Raw genomic sequence first — 16,345 nt, forward strand, 5'->3', positions numbered from 1 at the left:
GTCTATTGGAAGTCCCACTGAATTCAATGGGCTTACTCCCAGGTAAACCAGTATAGAATCGCAGCTTTAATATGTAATGGAGCTCTAAAGGGGCTCTGCTCCACACAGGAGATAGCAGCATGTTTTTGCCTGGATGTCTTAATTGCTATAGTTAATTAAAGCTCATCAAAAAGAGATGAGCATAAAACAGGCAAAACAAGACGAGAGCTTGGTGGCTTGTTCTCAGCATTTTTTGAAATGGGGACAGTGAACTGATCTTTGGCACCTTGAACGCTGCCTAAAAGGCACCGTTCATGTCAGGAATAACTAATCAAATGCTAAAAAAAGTGAATTGGATGGGATGTGTAATTTATTCTCTGCCAGTGCCAGTCCATTGCAAATGATAAATCTACTTTTTTAAAAAAGAATGAAAGAAACCCATTAAATTAATAAAATGTGTGGAGAGAAGCTGATGGACTGTAATAGCTTATGATGAGGACTCAGAGACATTTCCCATGTTAACACATCTTATAATAACCCTTTCAATTTGCATCAATTCCTGCTATTGTCAAAATGCAGGTGAATCATATTTATGTGGATTGGAATATTTATTTTTGGTTACACAGAATATTAAATGAGCTGTCAAGAGGCTGCAGTAAAAACAGAGAGGGTCTCCCACACTGAAACAGGGGTCAAAGTTGGCCACATTTTGCTGTTTCCACGCTTTGCCTGTAAAATACAGAAAAGGAGCTTGGGAATCTCCCTCATAAGGAAATGTATGTGCTCCCAGTGTGGGGATAGAATGTTCCTCTCCCAGAGCATCAAATCATAGAATTGTAGATTCAGAAGGGATCCCAAGACTCACCTAGTTCAATCCCCTGCAATGCTGTCTATGTTTCACTTTGGAATGTTAGGTAAAGGTATAGGTACCCCTGACCATTAGGTCCAGTTGTGGACGACTCTGGAGTTGCGGCGCTCATCTTGCTCTATAGGCCGAGGGAGCCGGCGTTTGTCCACAGACAGCTTCCAAGTCATGTGGCCAGCAGGACTAAGCCGCTTCTGGTGAACCAGAGCAGCGCACAGAAATGCTGTTTACCTTCCCTCCATACCTATTTATCTACTTGCACTTGACGTGCTTTCAAACTGCTAGGTGGGCAGGAGCTGGGACCGAATAACAGGAACTCACCCTGTCGCAGGGATTCGAATTGCTGACCTTCCGATCGGCAAGCCTTAGGCTCTGTGGTTTAGACCACAGTGCCACTAGACTCGAAGCTTGTTAAAATGTTCAAAAGCTAGAAAAAAATTCAATGGAGATTGAAGAGCTTTAAGATGCCAACATCTTTAGCACTGAAATTTAGGAAACCTGCATGAATACAACTAACTATCTACAGGTAAGGTGTAGTATGGGGGACTTGGAGATCTATAGAAAGGTTTTCACATCACTTCTAACACTGGCCCGAGGATCAGTCACCACAAACTGAAATAGGAATAGCATTCTGTACATAGGGCGAAATCACAGAATAGGCCATTCTCCGATAAGCCAGTCAGCTCACCTCAGCAGGCAGGAGAACTTAAGAAGGGCCTCATATTGTCAGAATGAAACTAAAGCCCTCAGAGATGTGCATGGGTCAGCAGAAATCCTGTTCAAGTATCTACAAATTGTAGATAGCTAACAAAACAGTACAGACCAATATCAAGCTTTTTTTTTTTAAAAAAATGGAATTCTCAGTCTCAAGCAAAGCTAGCTGCAGATATGACTCATAACCTGAATCCACTGTGAGGATTCGCTTAGGCACCATTATAGCTCTCAGTTGAGCTGTCTTAAAAGAAGCTGCCAAATGAGAGAAAGATTCTGCCCTCCACTGATCTTGTCTGGTTGCACCTGGACGTGAGCAACGTGAGTCCAGGGCATGACATGAAGGCATAGGAAGCCACCACCACCTTGAAGCTAGGAAGGCCCGAGTCTGGTCAGTGCACAGACTGAAGACTTACCTGAGTACCGCATCTACACTGTCTTAGGTTTCATGATGGATGGAAGGAAGGTGAAATATAAATGTAAGAAAACAAAAAAAATAATAAAATGCTTCATCCATTGCCTGACTCAAATAAAGCAAATATGCGGTATGCGTGCTCCTTCGCATGTAATGGGAAGTGATGGTGCAAGGAACCCAACATCTCTCCCTATGTGCTCTAGAGCTCACCCTTAGTTTGCCACATGTCTATTTGGCCTTGCTTCCTTTTCCTTTTATTTTCTGAACTCGAAATGTGGAGTACAAGTTGAGATATTAGCTCAATTGCCTGTCTTAATCTTAAATCTTAATTACATTTGGAGCTTTTCCCACTTAGCAAGTTTTTTCTCAGAAGGATATCTGCAGGAAATCAATTTCCATCTTATTTACTTCAGCTAACTGAAAATAGAAGATTAACGACTGTGAATATTATCACTGGTAAGTACACTTAATGCTTGACCCATTCCAATCAAGCTGATGATACGTATGTGTCAGGGAACTGCCATCGGAGCTCAGGGTGGTGGAGAGGCTCTCGGATGCTGGGAGACCCTCGGATGCTGAGGAGGAAACCAGCAGGGGGAGAGGGAGAGTTTCCGCTGAAGAAGGAGGGAAGGAGGAGACAGCGTCGGAGGTGAGGCTCAGAGACGCTTCAAGCGAGACCAGTGGTGAGAGCTCAGGACCTCCCCTTGGAACGCCCACTCTGCGCAGAAAGCTGTCGCGCAGAGAATCAAGGAGGAGACTTTCTGTCAAATAACTTTTATGTTGGAAGAAATTCAGGAAACGCCCACTGACGGATTCTGCCAGTGATTAAGGCAGCCACGCACTCATGGCTCTCCGGTTAGGGAGAGTTTAAAACTAACCACAAAACTGGGAGCGTTTTAGCGCTTACGCACAAGCAACCCCTTATCCCATTACAGTATGATTCAGCTCAGAGGTTCCAGACATATATGGAGCGGGCAACTCATCTCCTCGACTCAAGTCTACTCTTTCTGTCCATGCCCAGTCACAGAAACTCCAGTGGTGGAGCATCTGTGTTCACTTTCCTAGAACCATTTGCCCTTGAGAGTTTCACTGGCACAAGCCACAGTTTGTCTCTACAGCAAAAGGAGCACAGCAAGATCAGACTGTCCATAAACACAAGACACCAAACATTTTTGGAATATCCAGCCAATGCAAGACTTGCAATCTTTTTTGCCCATATCCAGATGTTCATGCTGATTTTTCCATTTCATATTTTTTATTTACCGTACAGCTTGGGCTTCAAGCACTATTGAGACAACAGCTCAGCAGTACAGTCAACCTGCTGGTTAAGAATAACGTGAGCTTATTTTAATAATGCAAAGTTTATTTTAATAATGCAATCTGATTAAAAATAATGCAAGTTACCTTCTTACATGCTGTGACCGAGCTTCCAAGACTGCTTCCTGAACTATCTGTGCCACTGCTCTGGTGCTCTGAAACTTCATACATCAGTGGAGATTCAAAGTTGCTGAAGAGAGAAAATCATTCAGTGACTCATTGGCATAAATAAATCAAATATGGCTTCATTTTTAAGTCCTACCCAACACAGATCACTTCAATCCCTGCTGTTTTCTAGGTTAGCAGCGCAAGTCTATTGACTGGTTCATTTTGCTGCTTTTGGAAGTATGCTCTAAAATAACTCCCTGGTGCCTTTTAAAAACTGAGAATAAAGACCTTAGCTGGACATAATGGCATCTGTCTGCCTTCAACAATACAATTAAGTGTTCTCTTCCTCCTCAAGCACAGTTCTAGGGACGCAACTGATATGGAATGGCAGCATTCATTCAGCTTGACAGATTCCAAGTTAAAAACAAACAAACTTCATGCTGTGCTTCAGCCTTTGCCAACCTGGTATATATTTTGGATTAATGTTACAATCAAGCTCCAGCCAGCTAGCTCTACTGGCTCATAGTCCCAAAACACCAGAGGGCACCAGGTTAGCAAAAGCTGCTATGCCTCATCCCAGTCCCCTGATTCACAACCAGGAAAAAAAGACAAATTACTGTACAGCTATTCAGAGACAAAACAACAACAAAAAGTGCAATGGGAATGACTGGACTAGAGAGCCCAAGCTGGCTTTCCTCATCATTGTTAATGTGGTGTGGTGGTACAGTACACAGTGTTGCAAGCATGAAATCCAGAATTTGCAGACATAGAGGACAGTCCGGTGCTATCATCCTCAGGCGCAGCTTGTCATGCAGAGCCGACGCCAGTCATAAAATGTTGCTTCTGATGGATTTGCAACTCATGATGGCCGCCCATGGAACAAATCGATAAATCATTGCCCTCATCAAACCCACTCCACTGATTTGGCGCTGTGGGTGGCACTTTCACCATACACTCACGGTTGCTACATAATGGTCACACGATGTCCACGATGAACCTGCAGAGGTGGCTCTTGCCAGAGGGCTCTGCCCACATTCTTTGTTTTTTCATTGCTTGGGGATGCTCTGCCTCCTAGCCTTTGGAGTATTGGGAGAGCAAGTTTACATGGGGGGTGGGATGAGAGGGGAACTAAGGAGCAGATACAGATATACCTTGGGTTACAGACACTTTGGGTTGTGCGTTTTCAGGTTGCGTACCGCGCCGAACCTGGAAGTACCGGAACAGGTTACTTCTGGGTTTCGGCGCTTGCGCATGCGCAGAAGTGCTAAATTGCGCTTTGTGCATGCGCAGAAGTGCCGAATCACAATCCGTGTGTGCGCAGACGTGGCACTGTGGCTTGCGAATGCTTCGGGTTGCCAACGTGCCTCCCCCACAGATCACATTCGTAACCCGAGCGTCCACTGTATTTATTTATTTTTCTACAGCTCCCATAGCACTAGAACTTCAGACCAGTCAGCAAAGTTCTTTGGAATTGCTTCCTCACACTGTACATAGTTAAATTATGGAATCCACTACCCCAACTTCAATAGTTTTAAAAGGGCATTAGCCAGATTCATGGACCAGGGTAAGGTTATCAATGGCCATGATGGCTGTACAGGATATTACTTCCGGTATCAGATGCAGAATGCCTTTGTATACTGATACACTGGGGAGCAAATGGGGAGGAGTGATTCTGCGTTCCTGCCATGCTTGTGAGCTTCCTCTAGGCATCCGATTGGCCATTGTGAGAACATAATGCTGGATCCAGCAGAGCTCACCTTCTGTTCTTCTTATGCCCCTTCATTAATTTTCTCAAACACTTGTTTCAAGCTATGTATTCTGGCTGCAGCCCTTTGATTATCTGTTCCACAGAACTCCCTTGCATATCATCTTACCTTTCCAGGTCGGGGTTGGACCAACCATCAGGCAGAGTGAGGCTACCACCTTAGACTGCTGATTTTGGTATCACGAAGGGCCAGAAAACTGCTGGTGGTTTTATTTATCATAACTGCATTTTTACTTGCCAGAAAGCAGGAGAGGCAGTTGTAGAATTTTCTGCTTCAGGTGCCAAAAGAATCTGGTTTGCCTTGAGTGAAAATGGGCAGGGAAGGGCCACCATTTGCTACTCTGCCTCGGGCAGCAAAATGTCTTGCTTGCCAACGCTTTTCATCTTAGTCATTCATTTGTTTTCTCTGACTTCTTTTATAAGGATGCTGAGCTTTCCATGGCTGGCTGAGCTATTCTCAGCTGCTCTGACTCATCTCTGGCACCATGTTTCAACAGAGTCTCCAAATTCTTACTTGCAATGGCCGGCAAAAGTCAAACTCACTACTGTGATAGTTGGATCATTTGTTGGAGGAAATTAGGAAGCGGGGGAAATGACAACTTCCCTCTCCCCAGCCAAACAAGGGCTATGTCCACACCACTCATTTAAAGCATCATTACACCACTTTAACAGTCATTGTTTTCCCCAAAGAATCCTGGGAACTGTATTTGCTAAGAGTACAGGGAATTGTAGTTTTGCAAGAGGTCTCCTTTCTCTCAGCATGCTTAACAAACTACAGCTCCCAGGATTCTTTGTGGGGTAGCCATGACTGTTAAAGGGGTGCTTTAAGCATATGGTGTGGATGTGACTTGGCGGCATAGCAGCAGTTCCACCTGTTTTAATATGGAACTCAGCCACACGTAGGAAAGAAAATGAGATTCAGTTTTAAAATAAAAATGGGGTGTGTGGACAAGTTCATAATGGTTCCACCACCTGCAGCTCTATTCCCCACAGCTTGTCTGCCAAGTGCTTTTCTCCTCAGCTGAACTTTAAGATTCTGGAAATGGCCTTAAAACACTTTAAAAGGGGCTAAAGTGGAAGGATAGTTCTGTACTCCTCTCCTGGCCATGCCTTTTTAAAAAAAAAACCAAACTATCACACCTTTTACATGACTGGAACAGTGCCATAGGTAAACATACGGAACTGCCCCCGTAATGTCTAGTTTGGCCTTTAAGACTTGGTGGTAGTCACAACACTTTCTGTCTTTAGGCTGTGAGAAATGTTTCACATTTCTTATCACAGTCCAATATGCTGAATTTCAGTGTCACACTTTACCAACATTACAGCTACTTGCTCTTTTTACCTTGACACAAATGTATGTTGTTCATATAGACACTTAAATATAAGCCGATACAGGTTTTTTTAAAAGTTATGAATTGCTTTTCTATGAGGAAAGATGATAAATACCATGAATTTGTTTCACCATAATCAAGGAACAAACATGCTCCAACAATACAAGTCACCAAATAAATAAATAAATGTTTATCTGTTCTTTAGTACTCTGAATTTTTCTACCATTATTTCAAACATATACATATTCGATTCAATCCTATAAAATGGCCTGCTGAGGCCCAGTTCACATGTAACAGTAAACCATGGCTTAAAATATATCATGGATTGCTATGAATGATTTGCACCCACCCTTCTCCTCTCCATGTCAGACCAAGCGGGGAGTGGGGGAGCTCAGGAGAACTTAGCATTACTTGTGAACAAGCGCTTATGGTTTGTTCCCTTCAGAGAAACCACAATCTGTTATCCCGAAATAAACATTGGCTTCTGTCCATGCAGTGGCGTAGCGTGGGTTGTCAGCACCCGGGGCAAAGCAAGTAATTTGCGCCCCCTAACCCATGGATTTGCGCCCCCTAACCCGTGGATTTGCCCTAACCCCAGATGTTGCGCCCGGTGCGGCCGGCCCCCCCTGCACCCCCCACGCTACGCCACTGTGTCCATGGTCTGCTAGGAGAGAAACAAAAAAAAAGGAGTGCTGGTTCACACGTAACACTAAGCTGCCGCTCTGTTTTATTTCCTCAAAGGGAAGAGCTGGTGGAAACAAATGAGCAGTGCAAACCAGAATGCTGCTATTTCACATTAAGCCCTGGCTTACAGCTAACAGTTTAGTGGCTTTGGTAATAAAGCAGCACAGAACGGAACGGAACAGAACAGGATAAAAATTAAAAGGTGTTATGTGGATTTTGGGTCTGACACAGCAACTCCTAAGTGGTTTAATACTGGTTTAAAGGGACAACATTCCCTTGCAACAGGGCAGATCCCCCCTTTATTATACTTCTGCTAAGTATATGAACTGGACAGGTACGCTTTTGCAATGGGCAGTTAAGAGCCTACACTATTTGTACAGAATCCTAACCCAAGAAAGCTACCAAGATTGGAATAAATGTCTTTCTATCTCTCTAAGATCGGGATCAAACTTTTTATTCTATAGAGGAATTGAGGGATTGTGCCACTGCTGCTTAAGTCAATCCATAGGACTGATGCAGAGAAAACCAACAAGCAGATGTGTTGCTGCTGCTGCTTGTAGTTTAATATTCTACAAACCAGTGCTCCCCCCCCCAAAAAAAATGTTTAGGGCTACTCTCATTTTCCTACTCATATTGAAATACTGCCCCTCAATGAGGCCAAACTTAGATCCACAAAATCTTTAGGGGTATGCATACCCCTGTGTGTCCCCCCCCAGAAAAAAGCACTGCTACAAACTAACTGAAAAGAGGTACATATGAAGAAACAAAACATGCATTATATTACATTTAAAGGTATGTTGCCAAACAGTCATCTATCTACCATCGTGTATATGCACAGGGGTTGCAGACGAGGTTCTGTGGGCCCATATATTCCCACAAAGACCTTCTTCAGAGCCCATGGGCTACCCTTTCCCACCCCTTCTCTCATTGAAATAGCCAACAGATAGCTTCTTGGGTTTGTCTCCACAGGTCCAAAAAGGCTGGCTACCTCTGGCTCCGATAATTTCTACCACTGATTTAAATAACAAATGAACTCATTTAACGGCAAGTCAAGAAAAGAAAAAAAGAGAAAAGTTTGCATTAATATGAAGTGATAGAGCAATATGATAGCAGAAAACCTAAAATGTCAGTGTATTTTGTGAGTGACACTGAAAGAAGCAGGCCACATCTCAGTCTGAAGATCAGAGTGACATTTAAATCTCTTGTTTTCAGGGTCACTAGAGAATGAGATATATCTTGCACTGCTGAAGCTCATGGCTATATAACTTCTAAATCCAGATACATCTTCCACTTGACCAGAAGTACAGCAGATAATATGATAAGATATGGGCCAAATGAGTTGTTTGAGACAAAATTTAAGACCCTCTGAAGGTGAAGTAGGGTTGCTATCTTTGGTCTCCGAAGGAATTAGAAGTGCAGAATTTTGACGCTTCTCTTCATGCAGCCTCATTTTTCTGCTTTGTGACTAGCAGGCTCTCTGTATGAACATCCAACGCTGGACTGGACTGCAACTGAACACGGCACAAACTTGGGTAAAAATAAATTAACAACTGTAATAGTGACCATGAGCCAGTTTCCAAGGCCTGGCACTTTGATCCAGTAAAGACTCTCCTCCCTGAAAGAGAGGGGAGTGGTTGTGGACGGGAGCCTGAACACTGCTCCTAGCAGGGGGCGTCGCCCCCTGCCTCCAGCTCACCTGGCTGGCACTCACGCCCCCCCCCCCGGTGGCCGTCCAACCAGGTGCCATGGGGGGGGCGTGTCCAGCAGCCTTTATGCTGCAGTGCCAGCCACTTCCCCGGCCTCATTTCTCTTTGTCCTCCTGTGCGAGTCACCCACCCTCCACTCCCTTTGAGTTAGGGCTTAGGTCATTGGCCTTGCTATGGACCTTAGGTTGGTCACCCCGGTTGCCCGGGGGGCCTGGTAGGAGTTTTTTCCATTTGGCATTAGGCTTTTTGGTTTTTTCGCCTACCTCGTAGCAATCGTCACAACTTTTTGGTGGTATTGGTGGGTAGGTTAGGCATTGGAATAATGTGTTGTGGTGTGTCGAAGTGCTAGGTGTGGCCATCGCCTATGCCTTCAATGTCTAGGGGTATTCCATTAAAGGAATCTGGCGGTCGTGTATTCCGTCCGAAGCCTGCTTGGCGGGAGGCCATGGCACGACCCTCGGTGACATCAGGGGTGAGCCTATAGTTGGATTAGCATCAACAGGTGATGAACCCCTGGTGAATAAACCCACTTGTTTCGCGATCCAATGCCTAAGCCAATACCTTTTCATTGCTGTAATCAATAAAGTTGTGGCCTTTTCTAGCCCATTAACCTTATATCACGTGTCCCTGTGTCTTCATTTTACTTCGCGGGGGTCAGGTCCTCGAACCACAATGCAGTCTCATGTGCACACGAACACAGCCCTTCCATTAAGAACAAAGGAAGCAGCCTTATATTGAGTTAGACCGTTGGTCCAACAATCTCAATATTATCTGCACACTGAATGGCAGAGGTTCTCCAAGGTTTCAGACAGGACTTTTTCTCAGCCCTAGCTGGAGACACTGTGGACAGAACCTGGGACCTTCTGCATTCAAAGCAAATCCTCTACTACTGCCCTTCCCCTTGGCAGCAATGGCAAGAGTGTTGGAGCGCAAGCTGTTGTCAGTCAAACGTTCCCACACCGTTCTGACAACACGAGAACATATCCAGGCTGCAATTTTTAAATATAAGAAACAATTTTGTGGAAAAGCCATCTCTTTAAAAAGTTAGTATCCATTTTAACAACTGGAGAAAGTGAGAAACTAAGAGTCCGAGGGCCAAAACACTCCCAATATTAAATTCGTGAATGCATTAAATGTGTTCTTTTCTTTAACGATAGCAGCCATAGGGGAGCTGAACAGAAATGGGAGCATGACACATGGGGTGGGGGAGAGAGAGAGTTAATATGCCTAGGCTCAAGCCTTGCAATCTGTATACTGGGTGGGTGGGAATGCCCACCACAAGCCCTGAAGGAAACATTGTGGCTTCATATTATTTATTGGCTTTGTTGTTGTTGTTTAGTCGTTTAGTCATGTCCGACTCCATGACCCCATGGACCAGCGCACGCCAGGCACTCCTGTCTTCCACTGCCTCCCGCAGTTTGGTCAAACCCATGCTGGTAGCTTCGAGAACATTGTCCAACCATCTTGTCCTCTGTCGTCCCCTTCTCCTTGTGCCCTCAATCTTTCCCAGCATCAGGGTCTTTTCCAGGGAGTCTTCTCTTCTCATGAACTGGCCAAAGTATTGTAGCCTCAGCTTCAGGACCTGTCCTTCCAGTGAGAACTCAGGGCTGATTTCCTTAAGAATGGAGAGGTTTGATCTTCTTGCAGTCCACGGGACTCTCAAGAGTCTCCTCCAGCACCATAATTCAAAAGCATCAATTCTTCAGCCATCAGCCTTCTTTATGGTCCAACTCTCACTTCCATACATCACTACTGGGAAAATTATCTACTTCTGCTTCATTGACTATGCAAAAGCCTTTGACTGTGTCGACCACAGCAAACTATGGCAAGTTCTTAAAGAAATGGGAGTGCCTGATCACCTCATCTGTTTCCTGAGAAATCTCTATGTGGGACAAGAAGCTACAGTTAGAACTGGATATGGAACAACTGATTGGTTCAAAATTGGGAAAGGAGTACGACAAGGCTGTATATTGTCTCCCTGCTTATTTATTGGCTACCACCAAACAAAACATTTTCAATTTTTACACTGTTGGTGTACCAGTCAGCCACAAGTTAATGTAACCTCACAGGTAAGAGGAGGATATTCCCAGGCCAAGTTCCAACGCTTATGAAATCACTGGTTAGACTTAGAAAGGTTATTCACAAGCTTGTTGTAAGACCAGTTGAGGCAACATGTACACATATGGTGTATTTCGAGCATTTAGGACAAATCACTGGAATTAGTATCACATGCCCTTATTATGATGTGCAAAGTCTCCATGGCTCAGCTTCCCTTGCTGATAAAGAATCCACTTTCCTATTGCTCATCCTGATTAAGCAATCTGTATCCTTGCTCATTTAACACCGCTGGAAAAATGTGATGCTATCTAGGCTCTCTAGCCATGGGGATAAGTAAGTATCCTGCTGCTCTTAGTGCTGTGACTAATTGTGTGAGCAATGAAAGTGTTCCTTTCTTTCGACAAACAACTCTCAATACGCACCCAATGTGACTTGTTCATGCAAGCTGAGAAACCAAGCTCTTTACAACACCACTCTGTGGAGTCAATCTTCTCTTAATAAGGATTGACTTGAAGTTGTGTATGTGCAGTTTGTTGGCCCTTTGAGCAGTTTCTGGACAAAATGTTCTAAATCAGCTTTCGCCAACCTGGTACTCATCAGATGCATGGGACTACAAAACTGGCCGAGGCCGATGGGTGTTGTGGTCCAAAATATCTGGAGGGCACCAGATTGGCTAAGGCTGCTCAAAATGGTTTCCTCATAGCTGACCATAATGAAAGCTCCTATTCTGCATTTCAATTTTGGGCACATCCTTCTTAGGACTGCTAACATTACCATAAATCTAGTTACAGGTAGGTAGCCATATCTGAAGAAGTGTGCATGCACACGAAAGCTCAAACCAGTAAGAAACTTAATTGGTCTCTAAGGTGCTACTGGAAGGAATTTTTTTATTTTGTATTTTGTTTCGATTACCATAAATGTCAACCCAGTTAAGAAGCTGTGGTTAGTTTTGCATATTTATTCATGACACTCCCTTTTTGACAAGTGTCAAAGATGTCAAAGATATTCTTCATTCCAAACGCTTGTTAAATAGTAAATGTTGTCTTAAAAGCTGGCAACTTTAACCACAATGGTACAACATTCATGCAATTAGATTATTTTTTTGTCCACTGCTTCACACTTGCTGCTCTTAGCTATCTTTTATATTATCATTCATACTTCCAGTCCCCAATAATCTCTCATAAATGCATCACAAACTATGAAATTTCAAAGAAAGATATAATATGCAAAGAAAGATATAATATGTAAAGTATCTAATAGAGAAAGATAAGCTTCCTAGTCAATGGCATAATCCGAAACTGTATAGTCCCAAGGAAAATTTAAAGCATTAATATTGGAAGGCCAGAATTTGTACCCGAAGGATTGCAAAAAAAAAAAAGACCTATATTTTGTGAACACATCAACACTGATCTCAAATCCTATATGAAGTGGGAAATTGCATCCTGGCCCTTGCTTATGCATTAGACCAGACATAGGCAAACTCGGCCCTCCAGATGTTTTGGGACTACAATTCCCATAATCCCTGACCACTGGTCCTGTTAGCTAGGGATGATGGGAGTTGTAGTCCTAAAACATCTGGAGGGCCGAGTTTGCCTATGCTTGCATTAGGCTTAGCATGCATAGGGGATATGTATGCATGAAACCCAGCATACATAGGCTTAATCCAAGGAACCTGCACACTGAAAAACAAAGGTAATTGGGTCATGTGAATGGAAACAAAACACTTTGCTTTATGCATGTAGATGTCTATGCAAACTTCAAAGTGTGAATGTCAGGTAGGGCTGTGACCATGATAAGTGTTAAGGGATGAGAGAATGACCCCAACCCATCAACACAAACAGTGACATTGTTGATTGTATGTCAGATGCCTGAGACCCAATGGCCACTTGAACAGAGTGTGGCATCTGCTTCCCTCTCTTCCACAATAGCTGGTCACCATTGCCAGTACTGATAGTGCTGACCATTCACTGAGTGGAGTGGCTTGTAGGAAGATTTGTGAGCGGAAGCCCACTTTCAACTGCAGATTTCTCTTGCTGCATTAGGGTGACTGTCAGTCATACACTTTGAACCTATCATCTCATAATACATAGTTCCACCATTGGCATAATTGGCATAATTATAATCCTGCAAAGGTTCAAAAAGCAATCATCTAATCATCTGTGACATAATTATAGTATTGCTATTATATGCTTATATATAACAAGATGTAATATCACTGACCTAAAGCCAAAATTATATGTAATGTAAAAAAAGCTGTAGGAGAATCATATCCAACAATTTTTAATGCAGAACTGTAGACCAGCAGAGCATGCTTTTGTATCTTTTCTCTAACAAAAGGGCAAACATCCCCTTTTGGGTCAGGGTACTCAAGATGGTGGCTTCAGATATGCTTGGTGGAGGCTCTCTTATCTGGGTCCATTTCAGTTTGGCTTCAGAACTGGTCATGGGACCCTGCTCATTCTTCTCAGCTTCTCAGCTGCTTTTGGTATCAAGGAATTGGAAGTTGTGGGTGGTTCTGCTCCTACCTCAAGGGCTGTTTCCAGCAAGAAGTTATGGATGGGCACTGTTCAAGGACATGGGAGCTTTCCTATGGCATCTCAGAGGGTTCCATCTTGTCCTTCATACTATTTACTGTCTACATATAGTCGTTGGCAGCTGTCATCAGGAGACGCAGTCAGGATAACTCAGCTGGTACATCACAAGACTATTAATATCAGGGCTGTGGGTTCGTGCCCCACGTTGGGTGAAAGATTCCTGTACTGGAAGGAGTTGGAGTAGATAACCCTTGTGGTCCCTTCCAGCTCTACAAATCTCTCTCTGTCTCTGATTTGAAGTGCAGTGTCACCAGTACTGTATGTAGACGATATCCAACTCTATCTCTCTGTTCCATCTGAATCAGCAGTGGTGCCTAAAGTGCTAGACAGATTTTTGGAGACAGTGATTAGCTGCATGTGGACCAATACACTGAATGTGAATCCTGAAAAGACAGTGTGTTCTTAATTCCAAAAGATGGGGAAATGACCACATAGATTGTTTTCTTGGTTGCTTGATGTACAAAATAAGTAGACAGCAAAAAAAAATACTAAAAATCATAGCTCTGAATTCTCAACTCACTCTGCTTCTGACTTCAAACTCAAACTCACTACAAACTATTTCTTTGTTTGCTCCACTGGATCCTAACAGCATTGCTCCACCTCTCCAGACAACTAGAGAATAGTGGCAGGGAATTATTTTGTCTCAGACTACTCATCAATGCAAACACGATATAATTTATCCAATAAAAGATACATATTTGAGGTGATACAGCTTTCTCTAGAATGAGCAATCAGTGGGTGTAATTCAAAGAAGTTTGTCCATGCAATGGGACTGTCCCACGGGAGGAGTTTAGTTGTGCAAGCAGACCTGGGAATTGGAAACAAAAGCTTATAAGCTCTTCCTCTGACCTGCAAGAAGGCAAAGTGGGAAAAGGCGAGTGCAAGAGTTCAAAACCTGTCATAGTTAATTAATACAGTGGAAAACCACTGTTCCCCATTACATCAGAACTGGGCCTTATAAGACCCTCATCAGAACTGGGTTTATAAAACCCTCAGAAGTCTGTAGATGTGAACTCGTCACTGTTCTTAGAACAGTGAACTCAGCTGAAATTGTAATTCCATGTCTGCAAAGTAACTGTGCTGTTTCTCAATCTCATTTTCCGCTGATGCATGTGATACACGGCAAGATCCATTGTATCTTGGTTTTAATTCTAAAAGAGCACTATTCTCACTGGGATTCAGTAGCTGACTTTATCAAGATATCCCCTTTCATAGTGCAGCAATGTTCCTTCTTTGAAATGCTAAGGTTATGGATGATAATTAAAAGATTAAAAACTGTAGACCGTGACAGTAGCTGCCTTAAGAATTATAATAGCCACATAGTGTTAAAACTGAGTGCATTCCTCAGGTTGCAGCAATTGCAGAACATTATCAGAAAGTATGAGTAAACTGATTTGCAGGTTGTATATATGTATAAATAAACCATATATCATAAAGACACCACAGTCTCCACTGTCCCTCATTCCAAGGAAACACTACTTTCTTTCTACTTACATGAACAAGGTTTGCTGGATATTCCAACAGTCATGAGTAAAATTAAAGTAGACCTATGCATGCCTGTTCTATTTTATGCAGGGAGGTATGTTTTCTCTCCTCTGCATTGTATCAAAACCAAATCATTTTTTTAGATGGTAGACTTTTTTTGAGTACAAGAGCCTCTGAATAACCATAGGGCAAAATAAAATATTAATTTGGAAAGTCCCTGGTAAGGTTTATTTAGGTAAAACAGAATGTAAATTCAGGTATCTAAGGGGTGGAGGGAAGCTAGTGTGCTAACTCATGCACTATTTCAGCTTAAGGTAATGTATGCTGTAAGCAGAACAAATTATTTATGAGAGTTTTATCTAAAGCACCTTTCAAAGTGAATTCCTCTTTCTGTTCTCAGGAAAGCAGATTGTTCCAGGTGGCTTGGTAGGAGACCCAGCTTAGAAAAACAAACTCATTTTCTAGGGATAAAATTGTTTGATATAAGACAACATCACCCTGTGAGGTAGGTTATGCTAAGTGATAATGGCTGGTGTGAAGTTACTGGATGAGTTTTATGACTAACAGTGCAATCTGGCACATGCTTACTCAGAAGTAAGTCTCACTGAGCTCAGTGGGACTTAATCCCCAGGAAAGGTGTTTATAATGGCAGCCTTCTTGAAGTTTTGAACCCATGTCTCTCAAGTTTATATCCAGAACTATAAACTATAACACACCGACTCTATGATATAGACATCTGAGGTCTGGATAAATGAAATGTGTGTATGTGTGTTTCTGCAGTTGCATTTGTGATTTTAAAGTTAAGACCGACTGCTATCATGAGCTTTGTTTGCTCCTAACCATGTGTATACTCCCGTGAAGGCACAGATGGTTAGTAAAATGACAGCTATAAATACTTCTAGCAAATGTTTTCATGATTTGTTTTGGATGTGAATCCCATGCATAATGTAAATGTTAGCTGCGGCCCAATTCTGTAAGATTTTAAGATCGCAGACTACAGCTCTTGTACGCTTGTTCTCAAGGGTACGTCTGTGGTCTAATTGAGAGAATGTAAGTAATAAAAAGATATGCCCTTCTGGTATTACAGGTCAAGGCTAAACCAACCTTTACTAAACACAAGCTTTCTGTTAAAAAATGTAGCATTGCCTTCACTAGGTGCTCATAATGGGATTTTGCAGAAGCATTTTGTCTTTGTCAGAGTTCTACACCTGCTGAAATACCACCTTTCAGCTACACATCATCTTGGAAAGCACAGAGAACAGAGAACACTGAATAGAAAAGTTGTGCCATTGTAATTGTAGTTTAACACACATTCTTTGCTTCTTTC

General features: G+C 42.9%; 1 protein-coding gene across 1 annotated transcript in view; it reads right to left on the minus strand.

Annotated features, from left to right (window-relative positions):
- SPHKAP (SPHK1 interactor, AKAP domain containing) overlaps positions 1-16,345 on the minus strand; it is a 79,590-nt gene that overhangs the window by 51,329 nt on the left and 11,916 nt on the right. Inside the window, exon 2 of the mRNA XM_081861491.1 lies at positions 3,375-3,477. Coding sequence (XP_081717617.1) covers positions 3,375-3,477 — 103 coding nt within the window. The remainder of the gene's footprint in view (positions 1-3,374; positions 3,478-16,345) is intronic.

This window comes from Podarcis erhardii (genome assembly GCF_964252035.2).
Source record: "Podarcis erhardii genome assembly, chromosome: 5".
Taxonomy (NCBI): Eukaryota; Metazoa; Chordata; class Lepidosauria; order Squamata; family Lacertidae; genus Podarcis; species Podarcis erhardii.